This window comes from Excalfactoria chinensis, chromosome 24 (assembly GCF_039878825.1).
Source record: "Excalfactoria chinensis isolate bCotChi1 chromosome 24, bCotChi1.hap2, whole genome shotgun sequence".
NCBI lineage: Eukaryota > Metazoa > Chordata > Aves > Galliformes > Phasianidae > Excalfactoria > Excalfactoria chinensis.
The window spans coordinates 133121-151769 of record NC_092848.1 but is presented as its reverse complement, the minus strand read 5'-3'; the positions used below and the strand labels follow the sequence as shown (position 1 = coordinate 151769).

The 18649-nt window shown below is 47.9% G+C and overlaps 4 protein-coding genes across 6 annotated transcripts; 2 read left to right on the top strand and 2 right to left on the bottom strand.

The window, feature by feature from the left end:
* Nucleotides 1-109: 109 nt before the first annotated feature.
* COA3 (cytochrome c oxidase assembly factor 3) lies at nt 110-719 on the bottom strand. Its single transcript, XM_072356546.1, has 2 exons — nt 496-719; nt 110-425 (listed from the first exon to the last, which is right to left on the bottom strand). The coding sequence occupies exons 1-2, from the start codon at nt 695-697 to the stop codon at nt 313-315; spliced, it is 315 nt and encodes a 104-aa protein (XP_072212647.1). The 5' UTR covers nt 698-719; the 3' UTR covers nt 110-312.
* A 135-nt stretch (nt 720-854) lies between these two features.
* On the top strand, nt 855-4131 carry CNTD1 (cyclin N-terminal domain containing 1). 2 transcript variants are annotated; one of them, XM_072356390.1, is made up of 8 exons: nt 855-950; nt 1036-1239; nt 1316-1427; nt 1645-1813; nt 2250-2412; nt 2805-2949; nt 3305-3401; nt 3864-4131. In XM_072356390.1, the coding sequence occupies exons 2-8, from the start codon at nt 1068-1070 to the stop codon at nt 3981-3983; spliced, it is 978 nt and encodes a 325-aa protein (XP_072212491.1). In that variant the 5' UTR covers nt 855-950; nt 1036-1067; the 3' UTR covers nt 3984-4131. The 2 variants fall into 2 exon arrangements, with proteins under 2 accessions (XP_072212491.1, XP_072212492.1); XM_072356391.1 differs by having other exon boundaries at nt 936-1239; nt 1352-1427.
* Nucleotides 4132-4863: 732 nt separating this feature from the next.
* BECN1 (beclin 1) lies at nt 4864-9598 on the bottom strand. Of its 2 annotated transcripts, none has more exons than XM_072356388.1 (11): nt 9396-9598; nt 9248-9312; nt 9119-9177; nt 8697-8787; nt 8251-8387; nt 7553-7747; nt 7200-7346; nt 6572-6721; nt 6426-6486; nt 5811-5953; nt 4864-5493 (listed from the first exon to the last, which is right to left on the bottom strand). In XM_072356388.1, the coding sequence occupies exons 1-11, from the start codon at nt 9520-9522 to the stop codon at nt 5325-5327; spliced, it is 1344 nt and encodes a 447-aa protein (XP_072212489.1). In that variant the 5' UTR covers nt 9523-9598; the 3' UTR covers nt 4864-5324. The 2 variants fall into 2 exon arrangements, with proteins under 2 accessions (XP_072212489.1, XP_072212490.1); XM_072356389.1 differs by having other exon boundaries at nt 8697-8858; nt 9396-9586.
* Nucleotides 9599-9681: 83 nt separating this feature from the next.
* PSME3 (proteasome activator subunit 3) lies at nt 9682-16300 on the top strand. The gene is made up of 11 exons (XM_072356392.1): nt 9682-9870; nt 10309-10341; nt 10632-10694; nt 11200-11304; nt 11606-11654; nt 12276-12388; nt 12911-12979; nt 13425-13492; nt 13636-13690; nt 13948-14034; nt 14552-16300. The coding sequence occupies exons 1-11, from the start codon at nt 9829-9831 to the stop codon at nt 14630-14632; spliced, it is 765 nt and encodes a 254-aa protein (XP_072212493.1). The 5' UTR covers nt 9682-9828; the 3' UTR covers nt 14633-16300.
* The last annotated feature ends 2349 nt before the right edge of the window (nt 16301-18649 follow it).

Genomic DNA, 18649 nt, shown 5'->3' with positions numbered 1-18649 from the left:
GTCGGTGATAAAACAAAATGGAAAACCTCCCCTATATCTGCAAGTGTCCCGGGGCTCTGAGCCCCCCGCCGGGTTCTGGTCACCACGTGATGCAGCAGCACGCACCGACTCGGGCTCTAGACACGTTTATTGTGGAAGGGCGGCAGGTCCCGACCCCGCTGAGCGCACGTCCCAGCCCGGACCGCGCTGCGAGCGACCCCGGGCGGAGCGTCTCTGCCTGCAGGGAGCCCCGGCACCGCCACGAGCCGCAGCGCCACGCGGCCCCGCGCGGTTCTCGGCCGCCCCGCGGGCTCCTGGCGGCCGTGGCCGCTCTCAGCTGGCTGCGCTCCTCCGCCGCTCCTCGGCCCGTTCCCGCGCCGCCTCCGCCTCCCGCTCCAGCTCGTCCAGCAGCGGCTCCTGGGACACGGAGCGGAAGGTGAACCCGTCTGCGGGCCGGTTAAGGAACACAGCGGCGCCCCGCGGCCCACGCGGCCCGCCCCCCCGCCTGCAGGATACAGATGCCCGCGGTGACCGCGCCGATGCCGAGCGCCAGCAACACGTTGCGGCTGCGGAGCTGTCGCTGCCAGGCGCGCTGTCTCTGGACGAGTTCCGCCTGCGCCATGAAGCGGCGCTGCTCGGGGCTCAGCCCCGGCTCCCGCTCCGGGTCGATGCGCCGCGCAAACGCCGCCTCCCCGACCGGCTCCCTCGGCGCCGCCATCTTTCTTACCGTTACATCCGGCTGCGCGGTGACGCCACATCCGTCCGGAAAGCGGGCCAATCGGAAAGGAGCGCGGGACGGCAGCGGCCTGAGGAGGGGCGTCGAGTGATTGGCTGGCGCCGGAACGCGGGGAGCCGTGGGAGGGTCTGTGGGGACGTTCCCGCAGGTGGGAGCCGCACGTGGCGCCGGGACGGACGCGCTCTGCCCGTCGGGTTGCGGCTGCGCGGCCCCGTGTCTCTGTGCGGAGGAAGGGGTGGGTCTCCCCGGTCCGTAAGTGCAGCCCCTGCCCGCTGGTTTGAGTCTTTTGGCGTTGGTAGTTGTGAAGTTACTGCCGGTAGCGGCCCGCCCTGTTCCAGACGTGAAGTGCTCAATGGTGTCCCGGGTGCCGGCAGCATCCAGGTTCTGCAGCCCGGACCCGCTGTTCGGTGATGTTGCCCCTGAGATCATCGAGGACACGCTGATCCACCTGGCCATGGAGAACGAGCGGCACCTCAGCGTGTTGCCTGACCCCGCGGGCTGCTTCCGGGAGGCACGCACTGTGGGTGAGGTCCCGCACAGTCCCCATTTGCTCCTACATCAGTGAGCCGCTCTATGGCCACTGGCTGGAGTTAGATGCAGTTCGGTGTTTTTGGGTTGTTCTGTCTTTTCTTCCAGAATTTATATTCCTTCTGTCTGAAAAATGGCATCTGGACCAACCAGCAAAGTATCAAGCAGTGGAGCTACTTGAAAGGTAATAACATACTGAGTTCTTCTTGTCTCTAATGTGACTGACACCATGCACACGCTGCCAGTCATTCAAACTATATGTATGTGTGTATGTACATATATATATTTGTATCTGAAGCCTTCTCTTTTGAATGATCAATTCAGGTCCATAGCTATACACATATTCTGTATGCACAGAACTGTTTGTCTTCTTTTTTCCTTAGAGGAACTGTTTTTTGTAGGTTTATGATCAAGCAAATAGAACAAATTTATACGTCCCCCCAACAGAATATCACAAGTGATGAACAAGGCAGAAGCCAGAACTCTCTGCAAGAACAGATCTATGACACATTTGTCCTACGACTGGTGTCGTGCATTCAGCTTGCGAGCAAACTTTCCTTACACTATAATGTAAGCTATATGAGCCTTTTTCTTTTATATTTTCAGTACTGTAGAAAAGTATATAACCTCCCTAAGCAATACATTTTCTGAGTCCTTAAGTCTCTTGCAATTAAGGCAGATTAATTGTAACTCATCTTGTAAAAATGTGTCAGGAAATGTTGTCAGTACAGGTCAGGAAGAAAGCACAGACAGCTGGAAATCCCATCCTGTGGCTGTCCGAACACAGAGCTACAGAGCGCTTGTCTGGGGACTATGTGTGGGTATAGAGAACCTAAGGGAAAATTTCTCATGCCAGCTTAAATGGCATGTTAGACAGCTGTGGGAGCATGCAGTATCAACACCACAATGGTTTGTGCTTAAATGTAATGGGAGGAGTGAAGCAATAAGAACACTGTAGTGTGTTCTTAACAGGTACCCTATTCTGTTTCCTTTTTTCCCCTCTTAGGCAGTTAACAGTGACACAGCTTTAAAATTTCTGCAGTCCTTAAAATACTCATACACTAAACAAGAGTTGCTTGAGTCAGAGCTTGCTGTTTTAGAAACTCTGCAGTTCCAGATCAATGTGTCGACTCCGCTGGCTTACATTGAATTACTTCTAGAGGTTCTAGGTAAGAGCATTATTAAGAGAGAATGGTGAGGGATTTTAAGAGTAACAGCTCCTGCAGTATAGCTATCTGAAACAACATGTCCCATGTTATGTATCTTTTCATACTATGAAGGCATGTGAAACTTCTCAGAGTTGACCTTTCAGATGAGGACTTGTCCACAGTGGAATCTGCAGGGTGTTGTCTGACAGCCAGTCCTGTCCCATTCAATAAAAGGCTGTTTTGAATTTCAGGAGTGTAATGACATTGAGACTGAGAGGGCCTCGTGGCATTCAGAAACAAGGGGCAGTTGTCACAAAATATCTGCATTCTTCACTCACAGTAACTAATGCTTCTTTCTAGTTGGATTTCTTGATCCCAAATGTTTGGGTAATTGTGTATGATCTCTACATCAGGACATAATGGCTGCTTACTTCCTGCAAAACCACTGCATCAGATGTGTGTACAACTACTGGACTTCTTCTATCTTAAAAGAGATACCATCTATGACACGTTACTGAATATTGCCATTGAGAATCTGACACCAAGTGAACTGCAGATGTAAGTGGCTTAATTAAAACCTTACAAAAGCATATTACTGTTATTCTCATTATACTGTTTTTTTGGACATTGTTTTTAAATATCTTAATTTGGGGGGCTTTCAACATTGTCAATGAAGCATAATATACCAGTTCAAAGCAATGTGTTTCACTACATTTGCTTTAGAGGCGAGCTAGGGAAGTGCTTAACTTCATCTTAAATATCCAGCTTTGGTACTGTTAATTAACATTAAAAGTATCAAGCTTTATTTGGACTGAGTGACTATACAAGCTAAAGTGTCTGTAGGCTGTACAAAGATTACAGTTGTTCTCAAACTAGCATCGTTTTACACCATTAGATGTTTTTACTTGTGCAGAGCAAAGTTCTTGATGGTAAAGGAAGATTTAATGCTCTTGGCGGTTGGAATCATCAGCACGAGTGCTTTCATCCTAAACCCTGAGCACTGGAAGAAGGTACGGTCATTTCCAAACAAATTAGCTTTATGTGTGGGGAAGAAAGTGAAGGTTATTTATACGTTTAAGCACAGCCAGAGGCTGGTAGGCTACCAGGAGTGAGATGAAAGTGACATCCTTTGGTTTATTAGCTGGAAGTGTGCATGCTTTTATAAGATGGGTCTGACAGCACAAAGTCAGTTCAGCAGGAAGACATGTGCTGTGTTACCATCAGCTTATCCTCCTGCCTCAGCTTTTGCACAGCTCAAACTCAGTGAGTCAGTTTCACTGACAACTGAACAATTTTCTGCCCAGGCTGCTGCTGAATAAAAAGCAGAGCATTGCTGAAAGTAGATTTATGGAGTTTATGGAGCATTATTCTTCTTCCTGGATTTGGGGTAGGGCTGAGAAGTAGCTCTGTAAATTAATGTATTTTGGGCACTGTAAACAAGTATTTTTTTAATTTATTTTTCCCCCCCTAAGGTTGTGGAGCATTTAAACTGCATAACTGGCATCACTTCACAAAGTATCTCAGAATTCTCGTATGCAGTACTGAAACACATCATTGGCGGTACCACTCCAAAACAGCACCACAGGAGGTAGAAGAGAAATTCTAGAGAATAGAATTATGCCTTTTAAATAGAGCTATCCTCTGGATCTATTGGCTTGTTAGTAGCAAACAGTTATTCTTTTGATAGTATTTCACCTCCCGTGATACTACACAGGGCACCCAAATTGATTTTCTTTTGGTTCCAAATATCACGTGTGTTCTGTAATATTTAATATGTTATGTTTAAATTAGAAAAGCTCATTCTTCCAGGCTATGCACCAGCGGCGTGAAGAGAGGTACACAGGAACAAAGCAGTGCTTAGCGATACCTTTTTCCGTTCCAAAAGCTTTATTGTAAGAGCTACATTTAACATACTGAATATGTTTTGTTTGAAAACTGTAAGGAGTCTTGATTTGAAAAAGCACGAACATGAATGCTATTCAGCTCGGTAATCTGTATTGCTACAAGTTCACAACCCCAGTTATTACAGACTGGACTGTACTTTCTCTTTGCTGCTTGTTTAAAAACTAATTGTTTCAGACAGCTTGCTGCAGCCAGGCCGCTTGTCACTGTGCTCCCTCTTTGTCAGTGGTCAGAGGCTTGTTTGCTCTTGCCTTTAGCAAGGCAGCTAGCTGAGCAGTGTTGCAGAAAGAAACACTCTCACCTATTTTGAAAGCTGCATGCAGTTGTCATGGCAGCAGGTGCCTGTTCAGCAGAGCTGTGTAAGTGCTAAGGGATGCTCGTGTTGTGACTAGCGTGTGCTACATGAGAGCACTCTCAGGGTAGAACGGTGTGTTTTATTACTGGTGTTACTCAGTGCACCTCTGTGCAATAACAGGCTACAGCAGGTATTACAAACAGGTGATATCATCGTAGCTAACAGTATTTTACACAGTTTCAAACCCTTCTAAAGTTCAATGGCTAAAAGAAATGTCAGTATGACTTAGAAAATATTTTATTTTAAGCTGTAGTTCTTCTTCAGTGACCAAACAGACCTTCCATGCGTTTTTCTACATTGTTCCCCCTTAGAAACATTTCACTTTTCTAACCCCTATGTTTTGTTAAGCTGTAACAGTAGTATCAAACTTGCTGGCATTCTGAAGTTTGACAGTAACTCGTATACACATCCGTAAACACCCCAAATACCAGTTCAATGTCTATTCAGTAGCCGATCTCTTTAAATTCAGTTCAGCTCAATTATATAACTTTACATATTGCTTTTCTACATACTACTTGTAATAATGTTTGTTTTTTGTATTTTTTAAATAAAGTGTCTTGTGGATTTTTGGTATTGTAAACATTTTGTACTGGATAGTATTCAGAGACTTCTTAATTTGAGTTTCCCCAATAAAATGCAGGTGCTCTACAGCTGCCAGCACAAGTTCTTGACATGGTTACTTGTTATAGAATTGGGATGAGACCCAGGCAAGACCCCACTTCAGGTTAGTTAACATGAATTTTAGTGCTTTTGTCCATTGCTCCTCAGAGTTAAATTGTGTTTTAATAGAGTAAGAACCACCACTGCCACCTGTATCTTCAATCTTTCCTTTCTCCACGTCCATCCTGTATCACACACAAAAATTAAGAAGTTACTAGAGCAAGCATTTCATTTCAGTGTGATGTTAAGTACTGAACTTTAAATCTGATACTCATATTCTTAGTACGTAAGTTTGTTTTTAAAAGAAATGTAGCAGGCCTCAGATTTCCTCACCTGAGGAGCTAGCTTTAAATCTCAGCCTTAAAGCGAAGGTGATAATCCTGCATACTACAAAGAACACTGGATGATCTCCAAAAGACAGGACTGCAAAGCAAGCAGTGCTGTAGACAGGGCCAGAGGTCAGCTAACAGTGCTGAGTGGGACACTATGCAGCAACACTTACCTATAAGGCAAACAAAACCGAGTTTCACCCTTTTCCACTTCCTCTTTAAACTGCTGCACACAGTCCAAGAAAGCCACCATCGCATGATCAAATTTATTGTCCCAGAAGAACCTCAGGCCTCCCGAACAGTACAAGGGTAGCTCCTGGGGGAAAGAAAAAATTCAGGCACTTTAAGTGCTCCACTTTAGATGTTGTCGTGACAGATCTTTAGTCTATGTGAGGCTTAGGTTTAGGATGCTTAACAGTACTTTGTTGCATGTAACAGGTGTGATTTGTTTTGTGCTAAGTGTGCTATGTGAATGTTAGTGATTATCAAGAGAAGATCTGGGTTCCTTATCAACAAGAACCTTCCCAAATCACATTAACTTCCTCTGACCAGCTGCTCTGTGCAATGCAGGAGTCCTGCCTTTTTTAATGCCCCTGAATGGCAGAGTCAGTGGCTTGATAGCATATGGAGTGAGATGCTATGTGTTGAAACCAGGACAGCCAGTTCTATACCATAAATTCAGAGAGCTATACTCTCAAGAGCAGATTAAGTCTTCTGTGTCCTTCAGTATGAGCAGGGATCTGAGATGTTTAAGGTCTATTTTCTGCAACTTGTGCTGGATTCCTTACCTTCGATTTGTCCGTGAGGGACTCTAAATATGAGTGGTTGCCATACGGTACAAGGCGGTATCTGAAAGGACATACAGCTCATGGGCAGGTGAATCTAAAAGTCTTTATCCAGGTCGTAAGTGAAACATGTATTATATTGCATGTACCTTTGAAACTTCAGGCCCATTTTGTTAGCAAGGGCATGCAGTAACAGCACAGTCTGCCCCCAGGCTGCATTGATCTCATTCCATTCTACAGGAACACTGGGGAGACGGCCAAGTCTGAAGTTATTTATTGTGCCAAACTGACCACTGTGCCTGCGATAAGAGGAATTATAAATAAACGCACTGGGGCAGGAACAGCCTTTAGCATGCTAACCAAACAAGGGCCACCTACAAACAGCTACAGAATGCACGCTACCAGTCATGCAGAATGGGGGTTTATGGACCCTGGTTTAAAAGTATATGTAAACACCAACAATGTTTTGCTTTCTATGAAGGAGTTCTTTTGGGAAAACAAAAGCAGTTGAGCTGCATGCTCTTTGAAGCCTGACAGAAATTTGGCTGGCACAATAGCTGCCAGCTGGTTAACATGCTTAGCAAAGAGCCATTTTGCAGGCTCCTCACACTTATCTGCAAACTGCAGCAAACCTTTGAGATGCCACTCAGGTAGGTGGGCCCATTTTCTGTACTACAACTTGACTAGCGCCTCTTCTGTCAAATGCAGTGTTTATTTAAATGGTTCTGTATTGCAGAATCTTAGCAATCTGAAGCAATATGCCAGCGTCTACGTTACCAGATGTGGAAAGTTGCATTGAACACATTAGTTTTCTTTAGTTTATCCAGTTGCATCTGAGCATAACGCATTTGGTTCTCCACACTTTTCAGTTCATCGTCTAGCTCCAGTTGTTGTCTCTTAAATTCACAGTATTCTTTCTGATACCTTAAATAAAATCAAGACAAGAAGCGCTAGGTACAAGGCTCTTACAGGAAATGATCTAAGTGCTCACATGATATACTAGAATTTTTTTGGCTTGTCCAGCTTCAGTTTTGCAAAGAACAAGCCGTGTGCATTTGGGCATTAGTTATAGGTTCGTGCACTTTATCATTTCCTTTATCTGCCAGCAACTGCAGTTGCGGTTCACTCACTGAGCTTCTTCCTGCTCCAGTCGCTCTGCCTCTGCCCTGACTCTCTCATAGTCTTCAGCCACAACCTTGCGGTTCTTTTCAACGTCTTCTAGCTCCTGAATCAGTTGCTCTTCTTCCAGTGCAAGTTCTTTCAGTTCTGTTTGCAGTTTCTCCTTATCATCCTCGTTCATTTTTTCCAGTATCTCCAGACATCTCCTGGTAGGACAGTTAGATGATTATCAGTGGAGATCCTGACAAGGCCCTCTGCCAACAGCTTGTGGTTCTGTGGCAGGCCCTACACACGAGCAGAAGTATAAACGTGAACTCCGGTCTTAAAGTACATTAGGTGTATCTCTCATTAACCACTACTTTGATCTTGCACCATGAGTCAGGAGCGCAGACACAGCAGTGCAGTGGAACGAGGTGGTGATGGAGGACCTGCTACGGCCTGTGAATAACTGCAAAGTATGTGGATCTCACAGAGTGCTGCCACACAGGAACCTTGGGCAGGTGGTATCTGTCACCCCAGTGAGGTCACAGACTTCAGTTTGAGAAGCTGTGTATCGCAGCATCCTCAGAAGTAAGTGCTTCATCTCACTCAAACCAAGTGCTAAAAACTGGAGCTTCCATTACTGACTACAGAAAGCAAGATAAGTCTGTTCCTTCCCTCACTTCCCAGCTAAATCAACTAATTTCCTGACGATCTCCAGATTACTCACTTGTAGTTCTGGCATTCATTCTCTGTGATGTTAAGCTGTGTGTCCAGCTGGTCTAGCAGAGTATCTGTGCACTCCTCGCACAGGGGGTGATCCACATCTGTCTGCCCAGACATGATATCAAAGAGATCACCGGTAACCTGGAGGAGAAGTCCACCGTTAGCTCAAGCAAAGCCGCAGGCAGCTGCCAGCTGCTTCCCAACAGACGGGCTTGTGCCTCTTCATTTGACAAAGTATCTTAAATCTCGATTAAAAATAAGCCAGCTATGCTCACTTAACTGTTCACCCAAAATACCTGAAGGCCAGTGCCATGACAAAGTTTGCACTTCAACGCTGCTCAGCGTCTAGAAAGACTAATGCTATAGTCATGGAGTCATTTAGGTTGAACAAAACCTCCAAGGTCACCAAGTCTAAAGTACCTGAGTTTACCAGCCCGCGTACAAACTTGCCTTCAGTCTTCTGCTGAGGTTCTCCATCGTGCCTCCATCCGATGCCTCTCCAATCAGCGTGAAGCTGTTGGCACTTTCTGTCGACATCATTCTTGGAAAGAATTGTACCGAGAATTGAATGCAGAGGGCTGAGGGGAACCAGGCTGTGCACGAGGCTTAGATCTAGGGCCGTTCTCAGAAGGAAGAACACAGACAACACACCGGAGTAACGGCAGTTAAAGGAACTCTACCAAGGCTGTTTTGCGTTAAAGCACAACTAATTAAGTGTCCTCAATATACTTATGGGGCTTTAAAGGCCGCTCCTAGTGCATTTCAGAGCCCGTGGAACCGGCTCTGTGCAATCCGAGGCACACAGGACCTCTCCTGCCCCAGCGCAAGGCGGACAGTGCGCGGTGCGCCCGCGCTCAGCCCCGGCCGCGTACCTGGCTGGTGGGATGAACCTCCTGGAGACGCCGTCCTGCCGACCCTCCGCGAAGGCGTCCTGCAGGGAAAGGCGCGGCCGTTACCGGGCTCCGCGCTGCGGCCGCGTCCCTCCGCCTCCCCCCCCGTACCTCGCTCAGGGCGGTTTCCTCCTGCGCATCCCCGGGCCGGGCGGGTGCGGCGCTCAGCAGCGGCGCTACGGGAGAAAAGCGTTCAGCGCCCGGCGCCGCCCAGCCGGCCCGGCCCGCCGCCCCCCCCCCCCCGCTCCGTGCCGGGTACCGGTGAGCTCCTGGATGGTGAGTCGGTCCAGGATCTTGAAGGAGGTATCGAGCTTCAGCGGCTGGCTGCAGCGCTGGCACACGAAGCTGACCTGCGTAGTGCAGGCGGGCGCGCGCCCTCCCTCCATGCCGCTCCGCTCCGCTCAGCCCCGCTCCGCCGCCATCGCCTTCTCCGGACGTGACGCGCGGCCCGGCACGGTCCTGGCAGGGGTGGACAAGCCCCAGTGCGGCCATTTTCCTTTCCGCGTTCCCGTCTATTTCCTTCCTGTGAGCTGCCAGGACCCGGCGGCGCGGTCAGGCGGGGAGCGAGCGAGCTGCTATTGGCGGGCGCGCTGCGTGACCTCACTTCCGGCGGCGGCGGAGCCGGTGCGGTGCTGCGGTGGGCGGCAGGCGCGGCCCGTGGCACGGCGAGACCCGCATTCGCAGCTGGCGGCATGGCCTCGCTGCTCAAGGTGGACCCGGAGGTGAAGCTCAAGGTGCGCCCGCTGCTCTCGGCCGCTTAACGGCTCGCCGTTGCTGCCGGCCCGCCCCGCGGAGTCTGCCGGGGCCTCGGGGCGGGCCCGGCGCCTCTATGGGGGCCGTTTGGCCGTTCCTCCGCGCCTCCCTGACGCGGCCCGTCCCGCTCCGCCCCGGGGATCCTCCTCCGCCGCTGTCCGGTTGGAGCTGCACGCCGGGCCCCGGCCGGGCCGCACCCGCGCTGTTTCCGCTCGTGCAAGCGAGGGAGGCGCTGGGCGCGTTTGGCTGCTTCTCATCCATCCTGGGTCTCCCGGCCCTCGGCACGCTCTCACCGGGACAAGGAGGTGTCCGGGGTTTGGACCCGGGGCAGACTCCAGGCGGGGCACGGCGCCCGGCTGGTATCGAGCCGGGGAGTTTCTTTAGGGAGTTTCTGAACTGTTGCTTTGTTTCTTCTGCAGGTTGACTCCTTCAGAGAGCGGATCACGAGCGAGGTGCGTATCCTCTGACAGGAAAGAGGTAGCTCGGCACGTTTTGTGACAGCTCGCTGCAGTTTTAGCATCTTCTGTAATATCAGAAGTGTTTGCTGCTCTCCTTAGTCACTGAGATGAGGTTATGCAGCCCTGCAGCTCACTCCACATCATTTTCCCCTCTGTCGGAAGGCAGAACTTTTGTGCCCTGCTGTTTCCTGGCTTTGGACAGTCAGTTTTCCAGGTGTTCTTGTTTGCTCATGATTTATTCATGGCATTGTTTCACTTCATGGTCTCTTTTTCCCTCTTATCAGGCTGAAGATCTGGTGGCAAACTTTTTCCCAAAGAAGCTGTTAGAACTTGATGGGTTCCTGAAAGTAAGATACGTGTTGTCTTCTGTCTTTGATTTTCAGGTTGTGTGCTGGAAAACGATGTGACTGGATCAGATCCTTCCTATGCATTTATTTTGTGTATGTCACCGTAACGCAGAGAAGTGAAGCAATGGCTTTGTTGCATGAATGTACTGAACTGCTGCTAGCTCTAGAGGGAGTGATTCCTTTTTCTGTTTTCTTCATGTCACCTACACACTTACTATTCTTACGTATTCAGTAGCTTTGGGCTGTCCTTCACGGTGCTATGGGACTCCAGCGTGCCCAGCACTGCAGACAGACAATAGCTTTGATAATAATCTAGATCTGGTACTCTGCGCTTGGGCAGAGGGCGGCCTTGCTCCAGTCCTATTATTGCTGGATTTTTTTTGTATTCTTTTTTTCTTCTTTTGTGGTTGAATGAGGAGATGTAAAACTTTTGTCGCCTTATTGTGCTTGCTGTGACAGAAGTCGTTATTTCATAATTGAATAACATGTATGCATTATTTTCCAGGAGCCCATCCTGAATATTCATGATCTCACTCAGATCCATTCAGACATGAACCTCCCAGTGCCTGACCCAATTCTTCTCACAAACAGCCATGATGGACTGGATGGGGTAAGTTTACTCTCTTGGCTGAGCTTTCTGCTTCTGATAATTAAAACTGCATGGCCTGTTCTGTGTTAGATTAGGATATTCTTAGTTAACAACAGCCTCCCAAAGGCTTTCAGGAATTGGTCTCCCGATCTTGGGAAGTCTGCTGGAGGGTAATGCTGTCCTTCGCAGTGGTCCTTTGTTTTTAAAGATGGATGGTTAGAAACCAGGAGGGTAGCAGAGGCTCTGATGTTATCCTTACTTCCTCTGCAATAGTTTTATAGCTTGCGACTAGTTTGTGAGTAAAACATTTTGTATATTTTAGCCAAATATGAAAAAGAGGAAGCTGGAAGACCGTGAAGAGACCTTTCAGGGTAAGAGTCCCCGAGTCTCTTTGTTGCTGCCTGCCCCTTGAACCATGCCTTAAGAGAATGAGTTGACTTCAGTCCTGCTTGCCCCGTCCTGACAGCATCTGCTGCTTACGCAGACCTGTCCCTGCAGCCTCAGAGCCTGACCTACAGATATTCTCTTGTGCAGGAGTCAGGTTCCAGTTCTTAGAACTTCCAGGATTTGGATTCCTCTGATCGACATAAGTAGTAGTTGCTTAGGCTTAGCCTGCTGACAGGAGCAGCTGGCCTCCCTGTGGATCAGTTCTAAAAGCTTTTTACATCTGGAGGAAGTCCTCAGGCTTTGGATTAAGCTGAGGCAGAATCATTTCTTACACGTGTGTCAGGAAAATCCTTGTACCTAGGCTCAGCAGGCTGGAGCTCTCCAGTTCTCATCTAAGCTCTGTATTTTCTGTCTTCTTTCCTCTGTGGCAATCATGGCTGTCCCATGCCCAATTTCCCCCCTCCTCACAGGTTAGCTGTATCCTGGCTCAGCGTCCACTGCTAGCCTTTGTAGGAGACATAATGCTCAGGTGGACGCTTGGTCTGATCTTCTGGTGTACCTGTTCCCACACGGGGCTGATGTATTTGTCTTCTTTGCCACTGTAGGTACCAAAGTATTTGTGATGCCCAATGGGATGCTGAAGAGCAACCAGCAGCTGGTGGACATCATTGAGAAAGTGAAACCAGAGATCAGGCTGCTTATTGAGAAGTGTAATACGGTGGGTGTGGGCCACAGCCCTGAGTTCTGGAGCAGATGGGGGCACTTAGAATACATTTGCTCCTTTGCTTGTGTGAAGGTTCTCTGAGAAAAGGAGCAGGTTCCTCTGTATTTTATAAATGACAGTGGTATGAATCCTGCACTTGTGAAGTGTGAGAAGTAGGTGTAGGGCAGCGCTCCTTTTCTGAGCACTTGGAGTTCTGTAGTACACTTCGTGAAGGAGAGAATGTTGTCTGTTTTGCAGGCTCCTTTCTTCACTCTCTTACATAGTAATCAACACCTGCTGAGAGCTACTTGGGTGCAATCAGGAGAGCTTCCCTTGAGAAGCTGCTATACTTGTGTGGCTTCTCAGCCATAAGAGAAACATAATCTACTCAGAAGTGGAGTGTGAGCATGAAGAGCCTGTAGGAGTTTATCATGAGCTGCATGGTGAAGTCAGGGTCACAGGGGGCTTTTGGAAAAAAATTGAGAGATCTCTGTAAAAATCTTGACAGTGATCTGTATAGTGATCTTTCTACTGCAGGTCAAGATGTGGGTGCAGCTTCTAATTCCCAGGATAGAAGATGGAAACAACTTTGGTGTTTCTATTCAGGTAGGATATTGTTGGCTGTGTTGTGGTCTTGTATTATAGTGTGTTGTCTTGCATTTCGATATCTGTAGTAAATTAGTTTGTTTCTCATTAGATTGTTGCTGTTTTCTTTTAAGGCCCATCTCTCTACCCTTTTCCCCTTTTTTCCCTTTTCCCTTTCCCAGGATGTGGGTCTGTGTGTACTGCTGCCCTGCTAGTTACGGAACTGGGCTGAACCAGCCTGTAAACCATTGACAGGCTGTATGCCCTACTGTGGCAGAGAACTGTGCCCCAAGAGCATGGACCTCTAGGTTTCTTCCAAATCATTTGATGGCATCCAGTGTCTGCAGTGGTGGAGTTGGTTTAGGTTTTAAAATCAGAATCTGAGCTTGACATGGAACTGCTAAGACCTGGTACTTCTAGAGCGGTGACGGGCAGTTTCAGTATCATGAAAAGGCTTCCTTTGCAGGAGGAAACAGTTGCTGAACTTCGAACTGTGGAGAGTGAGGCAGCATCCTATCTGGACCAGATTTCTAGGTATGAAGGAACAGAGCCCTTTCTGGGAGTGCTGCTGGGAAAAGTAACTTTTGGGGAAGGTCCTCCAGCTTTGCTGGGGCAGATTGTGCCTGGAAAAATCTTGGTACTGTTTGTCTGATTTGTAGTTTCCATTTTCCTAACAGATATTATATCACAAGAGCCAAGTTGGTTTCCAAAATAGCTAAATACCCTCATGTGGTAAGTAAATGGGGAAATGGCACTGTACAGTTTACATGCTACTGCTTTCTGGGACTCTTCAGGCTACTTCACTGTCTTTTTTGAGCTAAGGGCCCTGTGGGAAAAGGGGGGGCTATATAAGAATATACAGAATATCTTCATTAGAGGAGAGGAAACTGAAAGGAGGGGAGATTCCTTTGTAGAAGGTAGGACCTTCAGTTGATACATGGAGGCACACCTGAGCTCAGGCCACTTAGCCATGCATCTGTTTCCTGCAGGAGGACTACCGGCGCACAGTGACAGAGATTGATGAGAAGGAGTACATTAGTCTGCGCCTGATCATTTCAGAGCTGAGGAATCAATATGTAAGTGAAAAAACAGAGCTCTCACTGGCTCCCCACGTAATAGAAAGAGCCCTTTTGATCCTTCTGCTGCTCTCCTCTTTCCCTATGATTACAGCCAGTCCTGGCAAGAAGCCTATCTCTTCCCTGGTCTGCTTTGGCTCTAACAAGAGCTAAGTGTTTATTGGCTCCCCACCATCTCCCAAAGATGTGGATGTTTCCAACTTGAGTATTCATGGGAGCTGAGTGCAAAATATTCAGTACACTGCTGTGGGAGCGCTGTTGCAATCCTAGATTCTTCAGGCAGTACAGACCATTCCTATACCTTGTACTGATGTCTTCTCTTTTTTGTATTGCACACATTAGCTTCTCTAAAGTGTCGCAGAAGAAAACACTTATTTTAAGCAGAAACGTGATTGCAGGCAAGGGTTGAAAGTAGTACCAGGATGAGCTGTGAAACTGTTCAAGTCAGTGGTTGTGAAACCTGAATGCTAAGTGACATCCCCCCTTCATTTCTGAGTTGTGTTCTCCCTTTTTGCAGGTCACTTTGCATGACATGATCCTTAAAAACATTGAGAAGATCAAGAGGCCTCGGAGCAGCAATGCTGAGACCCTTTATTAAGTGTCAACGTTTGAACTTGAGAACTGTTCAGTCAACTAAAGACCGTCATTGCCTTGGTTTGTTACATGACTATCGAGATGGGAAACTGGCTGGAAATAGTATTGCATTCTTAGTTAAAATCTAAAGAAATTCTCACCTAGTTTTGTGATTGGTTTTATTCAGGTCTCAGGAGCTCTCCCTCCCTCTAGTATATCTGGTAAAGAAAAAGGCCTTGCTGCTTTGGGATGCCCTAGAGGCTACTGCAGAGTGAGAGCAGAGCGCCAGCCAGGCAGGAACATTCCTTCATGCCTTTCTTCCTACCTGAGTAGGAGCTGCAGTAGAGATCAGGCCCTTGTCTTGTCCCATCTCTTGGCTGGAGACTTCTATGTTGTCTCTGTGAACGGGGCAGACAGTCTTCATCATAAGACAAGACCTGGGTGGTGGTGCAGTGGCTGAAAGCCAGCTCTCTTCACTGCTGGCTGCAGCTGAGCCCCTCTGCCTATGCTCTGCACTGACTTATCTGCAAAGACAGAGGATCCTGCCCCTTCTGGGTTGGTGGCCACAGCCATGTTGCAGTGTCACTGAGAGGCCTGTAATCCTTTTGTGGCTTTTTTGACTCAGTAGAGTGTGGCCCATCTGTCTCTGCCTTGGTTCTGAGCAGGTCAATGCAGAGCTGAAGGTTGTGCTTGTCACTAGGGCTGATTGCTGTACTGGCTGGTTGTGAGCGCATGTGGCTTCTGCTCCAGTCTGCAAATTGACTAGAGCCACTTTCTTGGTTAAAACCAACTTCACAGGAGTCTTCGTGCCTCCTCAGTATGAGCTGCTTTTGCCCAGGCTGAGAAGGGAGGAGCCAGAGGTGTGATGCTGAACTCCTGATAGCTTCCATGTGTGGTCAGACTGCAACCTGCTTTCTCCTGGCAGTGCTTCCTGCTGTCCAGGCACAGCAGGCCAACTGTGACAGTAGTGCTTGGGGTGAGGATGGCCAATTCCCACCTGATACCGTTGCAAACCTTGTATTCTTTCCCCTGCAAAAGAGCACCCTTGTGTGCCTATTGACTCCTCTAAGCTGCTGGAACATTTCATGGTCCATTACAAACCCCTTTGGAAATGATTGGTTGTGTTGCGTCAGTTTTTGTGTGTGGGAAGTGATCCCATAATGCTGCAGGCTCCAAATTTTTTATTTATAGTATTTCTACTTAAGTCCCATATTCAGGGAATGTTAAATCATTTATTTCTGGAACCTCACTGTTTCCCAGGTCTCGTTGTTACACCCCTATATTCTTATTGTGCAGTAGCCTTAATAGTTGTGTTAACTTCATTGTAACAACAGTGACAAATGGAATGAACTTTCTTTTTTTTTTAAACTATTTTTTTTTCTGCTTCCACCTCTAAGAGCCATGTTGTCTCTTGCTGGTTTCCTAGGGATTGCCCCAGAGTGTGGAGGGCCACCAGCCCTTTCTGTAGACTCTTCTGTTGTTGTTTGTAGTAAGTCAACTCTTAGTCTTCCCGCTAATAAATATTCTGTAACAAACCAACTGCGTTGTAGCTGCTATCTGGGAGCAGCACTCCCCCTTGTGTTTCTTTGTATTGATTTATTTTAATTTGTTGAGCTCTCCTTGCCAGATGAAAGTATGTAAACTTTTACCATGTCAAGAAATTAAAATAAGGTACTTTGAATTCTTTTAAGCTAGCCCCTTGTCTGTGATACTGAGTGCTTAGATACACTCTGCAGTGTTGGTGTCTGTTCTTGATCGTGCTTTTCACACATCCAGTGGTTCCTTCCATTCGTTCTCCTCATTCTTCTTTTTGACTGTTGATACTGCTATGTGTGTGTGCTGCTTTGTAGATTGTTTCTGTTCCTTCAGCATGCTTTATACTAAGCCCAGGGGCTTGAGTTTGATGAGATCTGCCCTGTTCTTGCCTTTTGTGCTGTACTCAGGCCGTCTTGGGTCACTCAGGTACAACTGATTTGCGTGATGGTGTTCTAAGAGCTGCAACCCGCTCCACAGCTGCTCTTGCATCTGTGCAGAGCAGATGTGTGCAGTGTCATAGGACAGGCATCTGAATGTCGTACCTGACATGTGTATTCAGTGCATGGTCCATTACTCTCTTGATGTTACTGTGCATGCAGTACAAAGGAGATGTGGGTTTTGTTCTCATTCCTGTTCCTCAGCACACGTGGCATGCAGCCTGGGCTGCAGGGACCTGTTTGCAGTGTTCAGCCAAGTGGCATTCATTCCCCAGCACCCTGTCTGGGAGCTGCTGATGTCCAGCCTGTTCTGCTCTGTGACAGGGAGGCTGTGTCCCTCACAGCTTGGTTGCCACTAGGTGGGGGCTGTGATCCAGCCTGAGGAGTGCTGGGAGGCTGGTGAGACCTGGCCTCCTGGCCAACCTGGCCTCAAAAGTCTTCAGCCACCAAGAAGAAGCACAAGCAGCAGCTGGTACACAGCTGCATTCTGCCTCTTGCTGGGCCACTGGCTGCAAGGTGCTTCCTGTGGAGTGGAAAAATACTGCTGGTGCTCGCACCTCTTAGTGAAGATGGGTAAGGAAATGACAGCACAGGTCCCTGGGGCTGAGGAGGCTGGAGCTATTGCTGGAAAAGACTGCTGTTGGCACTGCTCAGTGCCGTGTGGCATAAAGGGTCTACCTTGATATGGCCACAATAAAGGGAGCCCCCAGCAGCCCTACACCAGCAGTCCTGTGGAAGGATGGAGTGTGCAGGACTGCTGTGCTGACAGGTGTTGGTGAGGAGCATGTTTCATGAACAGGAGCAGGGGAGGGTTTATTGTCTGTGACCCTCATCCTTCAGCACGGTGGTTTCTGCTCTGCTTTCCCAGTGAAGTGGCAGCATGCTCTCAGGGCTCTAATTCACAGCTTCTTGAGACACCCCAGCTTGTGTTTGCAGAGGTTAGAACTTTGAAAGAAGAATAAGAGCACAGTAGTTGTGTGCAGACAAAAACACTTGCCAGAAACGTAGCCAGCATGAGTAAGTGTCAAGCAATTTCCAGCAGTCTGTTTTACACGAGCTGAATGTACAACTTGAGAGAGTGGGAGTTTTCTAGAGTTTGAGGTTCAGCTTGGGGTCTGCTTGAGGTGTACCCATGTCAGAAAAGCCGGCAAGAAGTTTTATTCTGTGTGTGCATGCTTATGCTCTTTACCCAGCTGCTTGGCAGTCACTGGCACAAAGGACTGCCTGTCTGTGCCTTGGTTTCTATAAATTCCAGGGACTATTTTTGCCAGCTCTACCTTTCTATGTGAGCAAAGCACAGCAAACTCCCAGCTACTGTGTTTTGTTTGGGAGAAACTGGCACTTTACTTGACATGTTGCACTGACAAGCAGTGCCTAAAAGCATCCATGTGAACCAAAATAAGCTGGTATGATGTGAATTCTCCATGTTAGGTATGGAAGAGTCATGGGCTAATCAGACTGGGGAAATGAGTTGTGGGCAGAGTTTTGTGTACCGAGTGGCTCATAAACAAGTCATGCTGCTATTAGTGAGATGTGTCATCTTCAAAATTCTAGGCTAGCTTTAAGTTGCTTCAGGGTCCTTTTGGAGAAGACGCTGTTCATGTGGTACGTGTTATCCTTCAGGATCCCTGAACATTTTTTATCACTTGCATGTTGGTGTTGGTTTCTCATCTCTTCAGGTTCGAATAATTGCTCTGCTTCCTGAAATGTCTGCTGCAGGATAGCAATGGATTTAGTCCTTGTATTTGTTGTGGAAGTCTTCAGCTTGAAAAATACAGCAGAAATGGGTATCATTAAATAATGTGAGATTAAACATGACATCCATGGCATGCACCTTGTTGCAGGACAGAGGCAGCACAGAGCTCCATTAGAGCCAGCTGTGCTCTGCAGACCCAGGGTGTGTGGATTTGTTCATCACGGCGACATCATTACAGTCGGGGCTTCTGTTCTTTTGTTGCATTGTAAATACCCAACGTGCACAGAAGTGTTCCCACACTTTATTTTCAGACATCTGACAGACAGGCTGCAGGGTTGAATGGTCATTTGTGGGGCAGTTTAAGGCCTGTGAA

Coding starts and splice junctions, on each gene's coding strand:
- COA3 (XM_072356546.1), bottom strand. CDS start 697: ATGGCGGCGCCGAGGGAGCCGGTCGGGGAGGCGGCGTTTGCGCGGCGC. Junction 426..495: donor CGCGGTCACCGCGGGCATCT/GTATCCTGCAGG, acceptor ACCGGCCCGCAG/ACGGGTTCACCTTCCGCTCC.
- CNTD1 (XM_072356390.1), top strand. CDS start 1,068: ATGGTGTCCCGGGTGCCGGCAGCATCCAGGTTCTGCAGCCCGGACCCG. Junction 1,240..1,315: donor CCGGGAGGCACGCACTGTGG/GTGAGGTCCCGC, acceptor AGTTAGATGCAG/TTCGGTGTTTTTGGGTTGTT. Junction 1,428..1,644: donor GCAGTGGAGCTACTTGAAAG/GTAATAACATAC, acceptor TGTTTTTTGTAG/GTTTATGATCAAGCAAATAG.
- BECN1 (XM_072356388.1), bottom strand. CDS start 9,522: ATGGAGGGAGGGCGCGCGCCCGCCTGCACTACGCAGGTCAGCTTCGTG. Junction 8,788..9,118: donor AGGTTCATCCCACCAGCCAG/GTACGCGGCCGG, acceptor ATTCTTTCCAAG/AATGATGTCGACAGAAAGTG. Junction 8,388..8,696: donor ACCTCAGCAGAAGACTGAAG/GCAAGTTTGTAC, acceptor CTTCTCCTCCAG/GTTACCGGTGATCTCTTTGA.
- PSME3 (XM_072356392.1), top strand. CDS start 9,829: ATGGCCTCGCTGCTCAAGGTGGACCCGGAGGTGAAGCTCAAG. Junction 12,980..13,424: donor ACTTTGGTGTTTCTATTCAG/GTAGGATATTGT, acceptor CTTCCTTTGCAG/GAGGAAACAGTTGCTGAACT. Junction 13,493..13,635: donor TATCTGGACCAGATTTCTAG/GTATGAAGGAAC, acceptor TTTTCCTAACAG/ATATTATATCACAAGAGCCA.